The sequence below is a fragment of the Periophthalmus magnuspinnatus genome, chromosome 22 (genome assembly GCF_009829125.3).
Source record: "Periophthalmus magnuspinnatus isolate fPerMag1 chromosome 22, fPerMag1.2.pri, whole genome shotgun sequence".
In the NCBI taxonomy this organism is placed as follows: Eukaryota; Metazoa; Chordata; class Actinopteri; order Gobiiformes; family Gobiidae; genus Periophthalmus; species Periophthalmus magnuspinnatus.
In genome coordinates this window covers 20,357,591-20,371,605 of record NC_047147.1, presented here as the reverse complement: position 1 = coordinate 20,371,605, position 14,015 = coordinate 20,357,591, and the positions used below count along the sequence as shown (strand labels likewise).

General features: G+C 39.8%; 1 protein-coding gene across 1 annotated transcript in view; it reads left to right on the top strand.

The window, feature by feature from the left end:
- Positions 1-14,015, top strand: part of aqr (aquarius intron-binding spliceosomal factor) — a 96,644-nt gene that overhangs the window by 37,854 nt on the left and 44,775 nt on the right. Inside the window, exons 26-27 of the mRNA XM_033988015.2 lie at positions 6,709-6,844; positions 9,891-10,100. Coding sequence (XP_033843906.1) covers positions 6,709-6,844; positions 9,891-10,100 — 346 coding nt within the window. The remainder of the gene's footprint in view (positions 1-6,708; positions 6,845-9,890; positions 10,101-14,015) is intronic.

Here is a 14,015-nt window from a genome sequence, read left to right as displayed (position 1 = left end):
CTGTCTGTAAATTTCTGGAATTTAAAATCTAAATCTATAATGATATAGTCCCTTTAAGTGTTTTTGACTAGTTGAGAATACATTGATTAGCTTTTATTTCATTGTTTCCCTATTAAAAGATAACCATATTATTACTATTATTATTATTATTACTATTATTATGATTATTATTACTATTATTATTAGTAGTAGTAGTAGTCACTTTTTTTTTTTTCTTTTTTTTTTTAAGGCGTTAACTTTACTGATTAAAAAAAACAATACTACTCTTTAAACTGAAATGACATTTTTTGACGTACATTACGGGCTGAAGCACAAGTTTAACTGGTAAACCAGAATCGGGAACTCCTTCTGCTTTCTGAGTACCCAAATAGTACCAATATAAAGATAAAAATTCTGAATTCAAGTCTATTTATCCCATATAGATATACATTTTTGCAGTGCACACATGTCAAACAAGTGTCCCAGCTGCTCCTTGCATAGTGTGTGAGAGCCAACAGGGCCACACCGTACCCCCAACCGCACCTGTCACACACCTGTCCTCACCTGTCATACACCCGTCATGGTCCTACTTTGTCTTCATTAGGCATCTTCGGACTTCCACACCTCCTACATCACTGAAAAAGATCGCTCCCAAGACAGTAGCCTTGTTCTCTGGGTTATGCGGTCCGATAACACCCCCTCACTCCTTTATCCTTTATAGTGTTCTGAGTACTGAGTGAAGGCTTATCAGTCTAGCCTGCTTCTGGGAATAGATGAGTGACACATTCTTCATTCTGAATGTCTGGCAAACTTTAAAATCAGAAAAAATGAACGTCTAACTTAAACCGAACACATTTGAAGTCTATTAAAAATTATGTTTTATTGTTGTTTTGCAAAAAAAACAACTTATTAACAAGTTTTATAAGTTTGTTTTTCATGCTGAGTCTCCCCTCCCTTTGCTCACTGCTCTAAGTCTCTCCTCCTTCAGAGCGCTATCACAGCACATTCAGTGACCATCCCGCTAATGAAACTGCTGCACATCACATGAAATTTGTGAAGTTGTAGCGTATTGTTTTGTATATTTTTGAAAAATTGTCATGTGGGAGCATGGGTGACATAGGCTTGTGGGTTGGGCACTGGACAGAACTGTACAGCTGGAGGAAGGTTGGAGGGCCTGGGAGAGGTCGCTAAATTACTCAAACATGCATGGATGACATCTAAATCTTCATACATGTTTTTGAGAAGGGAACATGGTAGAATGCTCCAAAAATCTATTTAGTTCAGTACCCCCCTCTTTAGATTTTAAGTTTTCTATACATTTTCACTTGATATGTTTAGCTGAATGAACTAATCCTTAAAGAGGGGGTATTATGCTAAATAATTGTTATAATTGTTCTGTTTATCTTTCTGTTCTCCAAAAGAACTATAACATGTACTCACTGGCACACATAGCCCTCAGTCCTGTGATACTTTAAACTACACTTCTATAGGTGCCGTTCATTTCCTTACGGTTACTGTCTTTTGCAAAGCATGTATTGTACAAGTGTCATCTCTACACTGCAGCAGCATGGCGCATGAGTGAATAATGCAACACAGAGCCACATAAACCAAAGTGCATGTTCTCTGTGTGTCTGATGCTCATTACAACATGCAGACTTCACAATACTGCCCCCTCTGACATCAAGGCGAAGACAGAAAACATCTATGAATGTGTATGCTTTGTAACAGGAGAAAACTATTTACAAAACCTCATCTTTTGTAAATGCTTAAAGGGGTGTATCATCTTTCTACACCAGTCTTAGTGGCCTTTAGAGCAGTGCTGCATAGTTAAAGAAGACATATTATGCAAAAATTAAGCTTTTAAATGGTAATAGTTTTGTTTGGGTCTTTTTTTCAAGACAACTCCCTGCATGTTTTTTTATGTGATAGCTTTGTAGTGTGTTTAAACTGTATATAGCCTGCGTCATTACAGTAAAAAAAAAAAAAAACAGAACCTGGGTTCTCAGTGCCTTATAGTGAAAATGAGAAAAATATTTATGTGTCCTCTTTATGCAGGTTAAAAACAGGCCTCCAGAATTCACACACTGAGCTGCAGAGGATGCACTAGCACTGATTAATAATTCAGATCAGAGAGAGTCCTTGTAGGTTTAAACCAGTCCTTCTCAAATAGTGGGCCAGGGGGGTGTGGTGAGATGCCAGGGGGGGGCACGTATGACTCCGCGTATGACACTATAGATACTGTAGACAGCGCGTACGCAGTGCGCACACAGCAAAGAACAGGAGAGAGCGAACAGATCGTGACACAGGGCAGTGAACAAGAGACACTTTTGCTAAAGAGACACTATGGAAAACATTTTAACAGGGATGAAAAGAAAGGTGGAGATAGACGGCGGTAATGAGACGCACGAAAGTCACCCGAAAAGTAAGACGAGGAAGTCTGATGAAGCGTATTTAGCACTTGGCTTCACCGTGACTTCGGTGGGACACGAGGACAGACCGGTGTCCCACCGTGAAAATGTTGGCAGCGGACAGTATGAAGCCAAATAAGTTAAGGTGCCACCTCATTACACCTCAGTCATGCTGATAAGACGCTAGAGTTTTTTCAGCGTAAACGTGCCAAATTTTGCCAACAATCATCCCACTTTGTGAATGTCACTTAAACCAGCAAGCACTGTCAGCATCATATAAGGTGGCGTACCAAATTGCTAAAGTGCTTGTTTTAATTTGATATTTATTCAATTTTAATGTATTATTTTGATATTTATTTAATTTTAATTTATTAATTTGATGTTTGTTTAATTAATTTGTTTTATTTGATATTTAATTAAATTTTGTTTTATTTTATTTTATTTTTTCAGTATTAAATGGTTCAATCAGTTGTTCCAAAAAATATGTATAGTTCAAATAAGTATAAAATAAAAAATAATTATTATTATTATTAAATAATAATAATAATCCCCCTATAATCTTCTTCATAGGGGGGAATGATATAAAATAATTGAGAAGCACTGGTTTAAACCACCTGGATTTCAGTTTGAAGCTGGCAACCCAAACGAGAGACTCATGTAAGACTCATTTTACTTTCTGACTGGATAATCATCTTGAGAACCTAAACACCAAATTATAAGAATAAATCAGTGTTACAATTCTTGTCAGTAAAGGCTATATTTGATTTGAACATTTTTACCTCACATCTGGGGACAAAGTTAAGGTAATAATATTATTTCATATTTAATATTATGTGATTGTTTATTTGATATATTTCAGATACTAATTTACAATGCAATGCTATGTATTCCCCAAACAAGTAACATAAAGCTTGATACTTCCTCATAACATCTCTACCACTTAGCACATCTCCTTCTCCTCACCTCCTCTTGTTCCTGGTTTGTTCTGCTATAATTCCAGTGTAGGTGCCATCAGCAGCGGGGCTTTCAATGAGGAGTGTGAATCCAGGTCAAAGAGGAATTTGGAATGACAATCCGTACAGTTACATGCACACCAGGACAATGGGATAATAGCCTAGTCCAATTGACAGGTTGGACTGCTCATTTGACTAAAACACAGTTAAGATCATTATATTAAAGACCTGGATAAAAATATTTCCCTTTTTTCCATAGTTTGGCCAGTTTTTAAGGTTCAAATGTTACTTCCTGGTTGGAAATCATGACATCACACTAGGGAATTCCATAACTGTTAATTAGCAACATGTTATTTGACAATTAAAAGAAAACACCTTTATTTTGTTGAAAAAATGTTTAAAGTGTTTGTGTATGTGTATAGGCCTGTCATGAAAACAAATTTTGAAGCACAATATATCGCTACAGAGAAATATCACAATAAACGATAATATTGGAATTACTTTGACAGTAATTACGATTTGAATAATGCAAGATAATCCCATTGAACCAGTTTTAAATGGACTGTTTCATTAAAAGACAACAAATAAATAGCAGAATGCACCAATAATTTGCCATAAAAGGGACTTATTCACCCCTCTACAAGTCAAATCTTATCATATTACAACAAAAATGCTCAAAATCTCCCCACTTTGGCAAAGAAAAAGTACTCACCATAAATACCGAGTCCCAAAATATACTGTTCCAGCTTTAATATATTGAATGATAAGTCGATATAGTGATTATTGTGACAGGCCTAATTCTGCATCACTTTAATCTTCCTAGTGTGATGTTATCAATATGAAACTCTTTATAATAGAAGATCATCAAAACCTGTCTTAGGCACTTGCATATAAACCCGGAAACTACAATTGAGCTGTCATTAATTAACTCTCAGATCCCAATGACGCATCTGGAGAAACCGATACGTACTTTCATGCCCGCTGTATGTAACAGTACAGGCCTATTTGCATTAGGCACAGACTAGGAGAGGCGTTCAACTGCATGAGGTAAGAAACAGCCAGGCTAACATTTGACATGTGTTTGGACGTTTTACTCACTCATTTTAGATCAGCAGCGATGATAAACTACAGTCCCACCACCGCGGACTAGCACATTGTTTTGTTTTGGTCCACTATGTTAAAGTGAAACCTTCCAGAGCTTCAATGTGTTTTTTGTGCCGTAGAGAGCAAATAACTTGTGAGTAGGGCTGTCAAAAATATCGTATTTCAGATACTAATCAATAGCAAAGTAAACTATGAGTATTGAATAGTATCACAACTAGATACTCATTTGAACAGGTATCGATACTAAAAAAGTGACAGGACAGACATGAACCTTTCCTGAATATCTTTAGAATGATCTTGAGCTGTATCAGAACAAGTATAAGACACAGACTAGTATACGCCCATGGACCATTATGGGAACCTACCTGGACCACTGAGGGACATAAGGCCACATGGGAATATAAAAGAAAGTACTTAATGTTGAAAATCACATTCTGTTGTCTAAATAAAGGGGAACTGAAATCGGTATTGAGTATATCAAGCCTGTTCCTTAGTATCGAAATCGAGCTTAAAATGTTTGTATCGTGACAACACTATTTGCAAGTAACAGTTCCTCATGTCTGAAAATCAAATGATCAGTGTAAATGAGATGTTTCTTATCTATTTCTGCCAAAAGTTTCTACTCTATTTCTGTTTCTGTGCTGCAAAGTAGTTCCAAAATACTAGATGCCCCTGAACGCCTCATAGCGCACGTTCGCAAAGACGATTTGAACTTGCTTGTTTAGCGCACAGGGTTTTCTCTGTGCATGTAAACGTAGTGAGTGTCAATTCAGGTCAGAAATGATGAAATATTCCGAAACTAGAATAACCCAACCGAGTAAAAAAATCAATTGCATATACATAGAGAAGGTCGAACAGCCAAAGGGGAGGTCCTTAAGCCACACGTCAAGGGAGATGGTTCTAAAAATAGATTTGACCTCTGGTACAGCATTGGCCCGCTATAACCTGCTTCGTGGGTGACCTGCGCCTCATTTGGCTTCTCTTCTGCGGGATTAGGTGTAAGTCAGAGCGAAGGAAAAATAGATTTATTCAAGTGAACAATCTTAGAACAAGCACTCGATCAATACTACTCCAGTCAGTTCATTTGTGCATATTAAGGCGCTCTGCCAGCTGTGAAGAATGGAGGGATAAGGTGTGTTGTGGTCAGAGGGGGCGGGACCATGTGTGGGTATGTGTTTGTACACCTGTCACAATAACACATTTTGAAGTACAATATATCACTACAGAGAAATATTGCGATAAACGATAATATTGAAACTAGTTTATGCCACTGTTTAAGATTTAATTAACGTGTTTGTTTATTTCAAGGGAGTATACTGTGTATATTATCTTTATAAAGCTGACCTTCAACAGTAGCTCACTCAAAATTATATTTTGAGTGGTTCATGCATGTTTGAGCAACCCTGAATCGTCCTGTATTTGAAGCTTGAGTGCTCGGAACGTTCGTTTTCACCTGCCCCTGACCACTGTTATATTTTCTTGTGATTATTAAGAAAACCAGACTTGGGGTTGTACATGTAGGGTTTGAAAATGTCACAAAGCCATTTTTCAAAAATAATGAGTATGAAAATCCATTGCTTGTTACCTTGAAATGCCAGGAAGAGGCAGGACCAACCGCAGAGAATTGGTTCAGCCATTTTATACAGGAAGTCAATGGACCTGTTTATATTAGATGCACATTAGCGTTGTGGTTTATAATGAAAAAATAAATATGTAAAGTTTTTATGCAAGCTATAATAATGATCTATGCATGTATATATTTTTTTTACTAAATACCAGGAAAACTGCCACCTTGTGATGTCATGTGGTATACTTAAATATAAAAAATATAAAATATATAGCTCTCATCACTATATATATGAACTACTGTAGCTCTGATTTCATGGAGTTGAAATACTTTAGTTTTCTCCTCATAATGTGTAAATTCTATCTATTTTACATATTGTACAAACCTGTAAGAGGGAGCCATGTGGGTCACTATCTCATTTTGGGATGACAGGTGATGGCTGTGGAGGGTGGGTCTCTGCTTCACTTTACTGCCTGAAAAAGCAAACTGAAAAGCCAAAAGATCCATGCGTGTGAATACTAGTGATCTGACCAGGGGAGATTTTAGGTTTTTGGGGTTTTTTTGTAATAGGAAAATGCTTGAAAATGTGTTATCATGACCTATTTGTGAGAACTAAGTGTTTGAAAATCAGGTACCCCAGCTCTAAGTCAAAAGCCTGTGTTATTACCACATTGATCTTGTATGTTTTGTGTTACAGATACGGGAGGGTGAACTACGTGTTAGCCCGCCGACTGGAGCTCCTGGGGGAGGTGGGTCGTCTGCAGGAGAGTCTGGATGTCCCCGGAGACGTGTCCTACACCTGTGAGACTGCCGGGCACTTCTACCTCTATCAGGTAAGGTCTTTTTGCGTAATATTCCACACATTTAAATAAGGATTCTGCTCTAAAGGTAGAGTTGCTTTTGAAACTATCTGAGTTTATTGTGTGCTATGTATCTGTTAGAAGGTTGTGCCAGTGTTTTTGTCATTATATATATTTTGGATTTTACAAGAATTGTGTGGATCAAGACTGGCATTAAAAGGGATGTAATATGCAAAGTCAGTTTTTAATGTTATATGGCTGTCCCTCAAGCTTCGTGGTATTTAGTGGCGAAGTACATCCAGTTCTGCCCTGCTCATGGACCATGCACAGTTGAGCTATGGCCTATGAGGCTTTGACTGACAAGAGCGAGCGAGACAAGGGAATAATAAATAATTACAAATAAGAAATTATAATGTTTTTGCTTCTAGGAGCTTCTGAACCATGTTCTAAACCTGCGGCTCATTCACATCACTCACACACTCGTTCATGTCGTACCATGTGACCGCTCTAACCAATCAGCGCTTGAGCTTAGTTAGAGCGGGCATAGAACGTAGCTGAAGCTAACGATTAAAAAGTGTTTTTTAAAATAAGAGACAGATTTTTAGCTGATCTGTTTTTTTAGTTTATGATCTGAAAATAGGTAAAAATTGGCACAAAGTTCGACCTTGGTGAAAGTTGCAGGTGCTCTCTCAGTCCCTGTCAGCCGAACACGAGCAATTTGTGATTACATTGCCCTCTATGAGAAAAATTCTTACTGGGCAGGAGGGATTTTTTTTTTTGCTGTAGTGCCAACTACTACAGCAAGAATTTTTTGATTATTTTTATGTGTGCAAAGCTTGGATGTATACTGTAAAAGCACTAATTTACTAGTTCATTTTTTATTGCTGTTCCTCCTATACATTACGGTCTCAATAAGCCATGTAGTGTGCAGCATGTACCCAGAGGTCCACTCCCTGACACAGTACAGGCCTATCTCCTCATTAGCACTGTAGCCTGGAGCTGCAGGAACAATTCATTCACACACACAATTAGACACATGCATTCCCAGCTTTAGGCCAGGCCAAAATATGTTTTATGACAAAAATGGGTCTTATGCAAGATCCACAGTTCGCACATTTTTAGTGTAATTAAGAAATTGCGTTACTTTAAAATGTAAATATGTATCATAATGGAAAGCAACACATCTTTGCTTTCATAAAAAAAAATCTGTTGTTTTGTTATTAACATTTAAACACCAGTGTTTTTTATCAAAAGCAGCCATTTTTAAGTCCTTTCTTGCATGTAGCTCTAATTCACAAGCCAATAAGTGCAGCAGGGCGCCCCCTATCATGTTATATTAATACAAATATGGGTGATTTTACACACAGAAATGTCAAAATTTACTCCAAACAATATTTAGTTTGACTTTTATTGATTGGCTGTTAATTTCTTCATTAAAAATCCCCAAGCTGATCATTGACCATTTGAAACAATTCGATCTCAGTTCAATTACAATTTAATTAAGAGGACAGCCTAAGCATTACAGACTCTATTTATAGAAAAGGAAAGTCATGGCTCAACATCTGGACAGGTCCTTAGTGGGAATGGTCGAAGGATGACTCAAATTAGGACATTCCAAAGATAATATAGTCTAAATAACACATTTGGAAATCCAATACCTGACTTTCTGGTTTCCTAAAATTAATTAATTAATAGAAAATTGTACTTGTTCAACAAATATGTGTATTTCACTGGCATCCCCGGGTCAGGTCTAATGAAAAGTACCTTGAGCTGCAGTGCTATTGAATTCTACAGTCAATAACCTGCCTGTTTAGAGCCTGATAAATTCTAACGCTGCTCTAATCGGATTGGCCAGAGGAAATGCTTTATGTTCGGGCTGCCGTCTAAATTGGTCATTCCGACAGATACTTAACAAGTCATTATCCGGGCCTCCAGCAGACTGCAGAATGCTACTGTTTTTCTTAGCTGTATTTATAGCGCCTGGCTGCCCTGCTGTTTGTCTAGAGCTGGGTTATTAGGTCCACAGCAGGAAGCCCTATATATACGCTCTGTATATAAGACTCTCATTTCTCTTTGCCCTAATGTAGTTTTAAGTATGTGTAAAATATAGGGGTTATTTGTGGGGTCATAGGTTTAGAATAAAAGGTCACCAGCTAATGAAAGAGGATGAAATTGTTATGCGTTTTGCTATAAATGTGCTGTACCTAATTTTTAAGTAGTTCATTTTAAATGGTTCAGAAGTTATTCCTCACTTACTTTATGCATTATAAACAACCTAATTATTCACAGAGATCAGTTTATAAATGCTTTTCACAATTTTTAGCAACCTGGGTGGAGTTTTGCCATGACAATAACTAGCATGCTAAAGTACACGTCCTGATTATAGAACAGTAAAAGTGTTCTTCCCAACATTGACAGCAACAATGCACAGAACAGATTACACATGATGGTGGAATCTCTGCAAAAGCATGATCAGTTCTGAACTAGGATTAAACTAGTGTAAAGATTCCTGATATCAGAAGCTAGGTGAGAAACCGTAGACTCTGTATACATACATATAAATGGACATTACATTACAAATGGTAAGTGAGCAAGGGCGTGCTTCCATCTCTTTTGACTTTGGCTTCAATTTACTTTCCATTTAAAACGTCGCTCCTCTCTCTGTAAATGCCACTGTCAGACTCGTCATTTTGGCCTTAGAATGTTCATATTAACCTGCTCTACATGATGCTGTTTTTTTTTTATTTTGCTATTATGTCTGTAAATCAAGATATAAAAATTAACAACAGACAAATCAGGTGCCTTCTTTTGCCGAAGTCACTCCCACTAGCATTAGCAACAGGTTTGATTGACCGTGTTACTAAGTGCCTGCTCCGTTCTAAACCAGCAGTGTGGGCGGGAAGGGGCATTACCTTCAACAGCCTCACTCCGGATTGGCGGTTGCTGTCGTAATTCCAAATATAGTATCTTATATTGATTTTAGTATCTATAGTATGTTAAATTCATTTTCTTGTCAGCCTCCATTAGTCATAACAGAATACTTGGTCAGTTTTACTGCACAGACTCCCATGTGTTACAGGTGATCTCTCGCTGGGAGCAGTACCTGAGCAAGGTGAAGCCAAAACAGAGTAAAGCAGTGGAGGTGCAGGCCGTGGCGCAACACTTCCCCTTCCACAAGTTCTTCTCCAACGCCCCCCAGCCTGTGTTCAAAGGTCGCTCGTATGAGGAGGACATGGACATCGCAGAGGGCTGCTACCGCCACATCAAGAAAATCTTCACTCAGCTTGAGGTAAAGACGCACCACTGTCCAAATGTCCAAAAGGGTTAGAGGTCATTTGGTACAACGATGATGACAAATCCTGGTTTTATCTCTAGAGGCTATAAAGTAATTGCTTCATGTTAGCTGCGTTGAAACGGAGCAAAGGATTGTGGTCTGTTGTTTGGTGTAGTTTTTGTTACACTGCTATCAAATGCCACTGGGATTAAACCTATAATGAAACTGATCAAAACAAAAAACAGTAGCTGCTAGCTTCAGTCTTGAACTCCATCTTTGTGTAGACATTTTGACTTCTATTAAACGTTTGACTTTAAAAACATGGACAGGCACTCTCTGACATCACAAGGTGGAAGTGACCCAACTCTAGGTATGTTTTTGTGATGAAATTACATTATAGCATTGCAAAACTGTCAAATTAATTTAGAATAATATAAAAGGCAAACCTTTAAAGGTGCACTGTACTGTCTTGTCTAGGGGTTTGCTTGTCTCCATAGAGATTTTATTGCTTTAGCTGGAATGTTCCATTTCAGAGGTTTGTATTTCTCAAACTAACTCTAAAACTTTGAGTGAGGTTGCCTCTCCACAGATCTTACCTTTAAAGGCCTCATATTACACTGTTTTCAGATTTATGTTGCAATGTTGTTTCCTCATCCCAAACGTACCTGGAGCTGTGTTTTGTTTAATTCCCAATCGCTGCATATTTTGGCTAAGTTTTTTCTCTCAAACAGAAAACTCTCTGTTCCACCTTGTGATGTCATGTGGTAATACAGGAAGTGCTCTACTGTGTTTTTAAACTCCATACACCTTCACTAGAATCATTTGGGTAATTTCAGTCCTGGAAATACAAATCTCTACTGAACTGAAGGTAAAAGGCAGCTTAACTTAAAAACTACCACTTCATGACATCACAAGGTGGAACAGAGCATTTTGAGATGTAGACAGACTGATAATAAAGGGTTATTCAAACATGTGTAAATGAAACAAAACACAATTCTGGGTATGTTTTTTAATGAGGTAACATTGTTTTAACATGGCTTAAAACTCACAAGAGTCAGTTTTGTGTAATATAAGGACCTGTAACTTGGCTTCGTGGAGTCGCCTGCATAGAGATTTATCAGTCTAATACTATACTGTGAAACACTCAGCGTAATCACATCCCCACGGAGACAACCAGCCCACGCACGGACACCAGAAAAGTTCCACAGTGCACCTTTTAATTAGCATTTTTTTGACACAGTCTCCCTGCAGTAGTGTCTGTATACCCCGGTGTACTATCTGGTGGTAATATTGAGTTAAGATACTTCACATGGGTTTCTTTGTTATCTATACACGACGCTATTACTTATCTTTACTCACTGTCAGCTCTTTACTACAAGCGGCTCGGGCTCAGTCTAATTCCTGGGATCCGCCTTGTATTTCTATGGGGAGGAGAGGAGCGTTGCAGATTTATGAGGAACACCAGGAAGGTCTCTGAAAAGCAATAAAGGAGTTATTGGCTGGAGGTAATATGGCCAACATGTACCGCGACCTTGATTTATCTTTGGGGGCTGTGTATCTCTGCATCTCCAACTCCCCCTATCCTACCTGCTCTTTTAGTCCCTCCCTGTTTCACTCCTCTCTGTGTTTCCCCCCCTTGTCCCTCTTTCTCACTTCTCTCTTCACCTGCACTCTCTCTCCTCTGCTCCTCCCTCTCTTTTGCTTCTCTTTACCCCTCTCATCCATCTCTCTCTTCTCTCCCTCCCCCTCTCTGTCTCTTCCTCTCTCTCTCGCCTCGGTTCCTTCCTCTTTCACACTTCACGTGTCTGTTTCCCTCCTCTCTTTTCTCCCTTTCTCTCTCTCCTCTGCTCCTTCCTCTTTCACACCTCTCTTCTCCCTCCCCCTGTCATCTCTCTTCCATTGCTTTCCTCTCCTTCCCCTCTTTCTCCTCTGTTCCTCCCTCTCTTTTCCTTCTCTCTACCCCTCTCAACCCACTCTCCCCTTTTCCCTCTCCTTTCTCTCTCTCCTCTGGTCCTTTTTCTTTCACACTTCTCTTTTCTCTACCTCTCTTTTCTCCCTTCCTTTCACTCTCCTCTACTCCTTCTTCTTTAACGCCTCTCTCACCTCACCCTCTCTCTCTTGCCTTCCTCTCCTTTGCCCTTCCCTCTTTCTTCTCAATTCTATCTCCCCTTGCATGCCTTTCTTTATTTTTATCATCTCATTCCCCGTCTCTAATTTGCTATTACCCTCTCTGCACCCTTCTTTACACTGTCTCTTTTCACCTCTTCTTCCCTGCTCCTCCCTCTCTTTTCCTACTATCTACCCCCTCCTCTCTCTCTCTCCTCTCCACCCCCCTCCTCTCTCTCCCCTCTGCTCCTTCCTCTTTCACATTTCTCTTCTGTTTACCCCTCTCATCCCTCCCTCTCTTCTCTTTTCCCCTCCCTCCCTCTCTTCTCTTTTCTCCCTTCCTCTCTCTCTCCTGTGCTCCTTCTTCTTCACACTTCTCTCTCCCCCTCTCATCCCTATCCCTCTTACCCCACCATCTCTCTCTTCTCTGTCTCTCCTCTGCTATTACCTCTCTCTCCCCCGACTCCGCCCTCCCTCTCTGCTCTCTCTACTCTCTCCATCTCTCTTTCTCTCCTCCCTCCCTCTTCTCTGTCTCCACCATCTCTCTCCCTTCTCTCATCAGTTCTCATCCCTCTCCGTCTCACTCCCCTCTTTGCTCCCCTCTTTATCTTCATTCTCTCATTCTCTTCCCCTTTGCTCTATCCCCTCACCCCGCTCCTCTCTCCCTGTCTCTCCTCCATTTTTTCTCCCGCCTCCTCTTCTTGCCCTTCTCGGCCCCCACTCCTCTCTTTTCTTTCTCCCCCTCTCCTCCCCTCTTTTCTCCTCTCCCTTCTCTGTTTTTCATTTTTATAATCTAATTTGCATATTGTGCATATTAGGGAAATTTTGACCCTTGTTAGCATTATGGTTGCTAGGCGACTGTTATGGCCAACCAGGAAGTTAAACCTTAACTTCACCAAAAATAAAGAAACTCAAATCTGTCATCCAACATTTGTGAATTTACCTTTTAGATATTTCATGGCAAAGTACAACCTAATCAATATGGAAATCTGGCTCTTTGCCCCATCTGGGAGTATGACATCATCCCGTTCTTACTCATTTGGCAGCCACGACCATGTTTTTAGTGCAGAGCGGAGGGTCAGCATGCCTTTCGGGTTCCTCCAAAGATGGATCCCCGTCCTCTTCCTCCTTCACCTCCTCTTCCTCTTCCCCCTCCTCTTCCTCTTCCCCCTTTTCTTCCTGCTCCTCTTCTTCCTCCTCTTCCCCTTCCATTTCATTCTCCCTCTCATCTTCCCCCTCCTTTTCCTCCTCCTCTTCTCCACTTCTCTTCTTCCTTCCCCTATTCCTCCTCTTTGCCCTCCTCTTCCACCTCCCCTTCCCCACTCCTCTTCCTCCCCCTCTCCTTTGTCCTCCTCTTCTTCCCTCCACTCCCTCCTCTCTTCTCCACTTCCTCCTCCTTTCTCCTCCTCGTCACCCTTCCTCTTTCCTCTCTTCACCCCACTCCTCTTCTCCCTCTTCATACTCCTCCCCCTCCTCCTCTTCCTCCTTCTGTTCCTCCTCCTCTCCTCTTGTTGCTGTCCCAGACCACGCGTCCCCTCTGCCCTCACTATCTCTCCATTTCAGCCTGCCACCCATCTGGAGCCTCAGGGGTTAAAAATAGACCTCTTCAATAATTCATGGTGTGATTGGTTAATATTAATTTTAAAATAGTAACATATCAAATATTTATACGCCCCAGAGATGCCCCAGGACGACTGGTGTCTGGCCTGTCTGTCAAGATGCACTGTAAAAAAAAAAATCTCTATCTTTGCTTTGGGCAGTGCGGTAATAAGGGCTGCTCAAGGTTCAAAATGATAGATTCTGGTTACATATTGTAATTCTTAC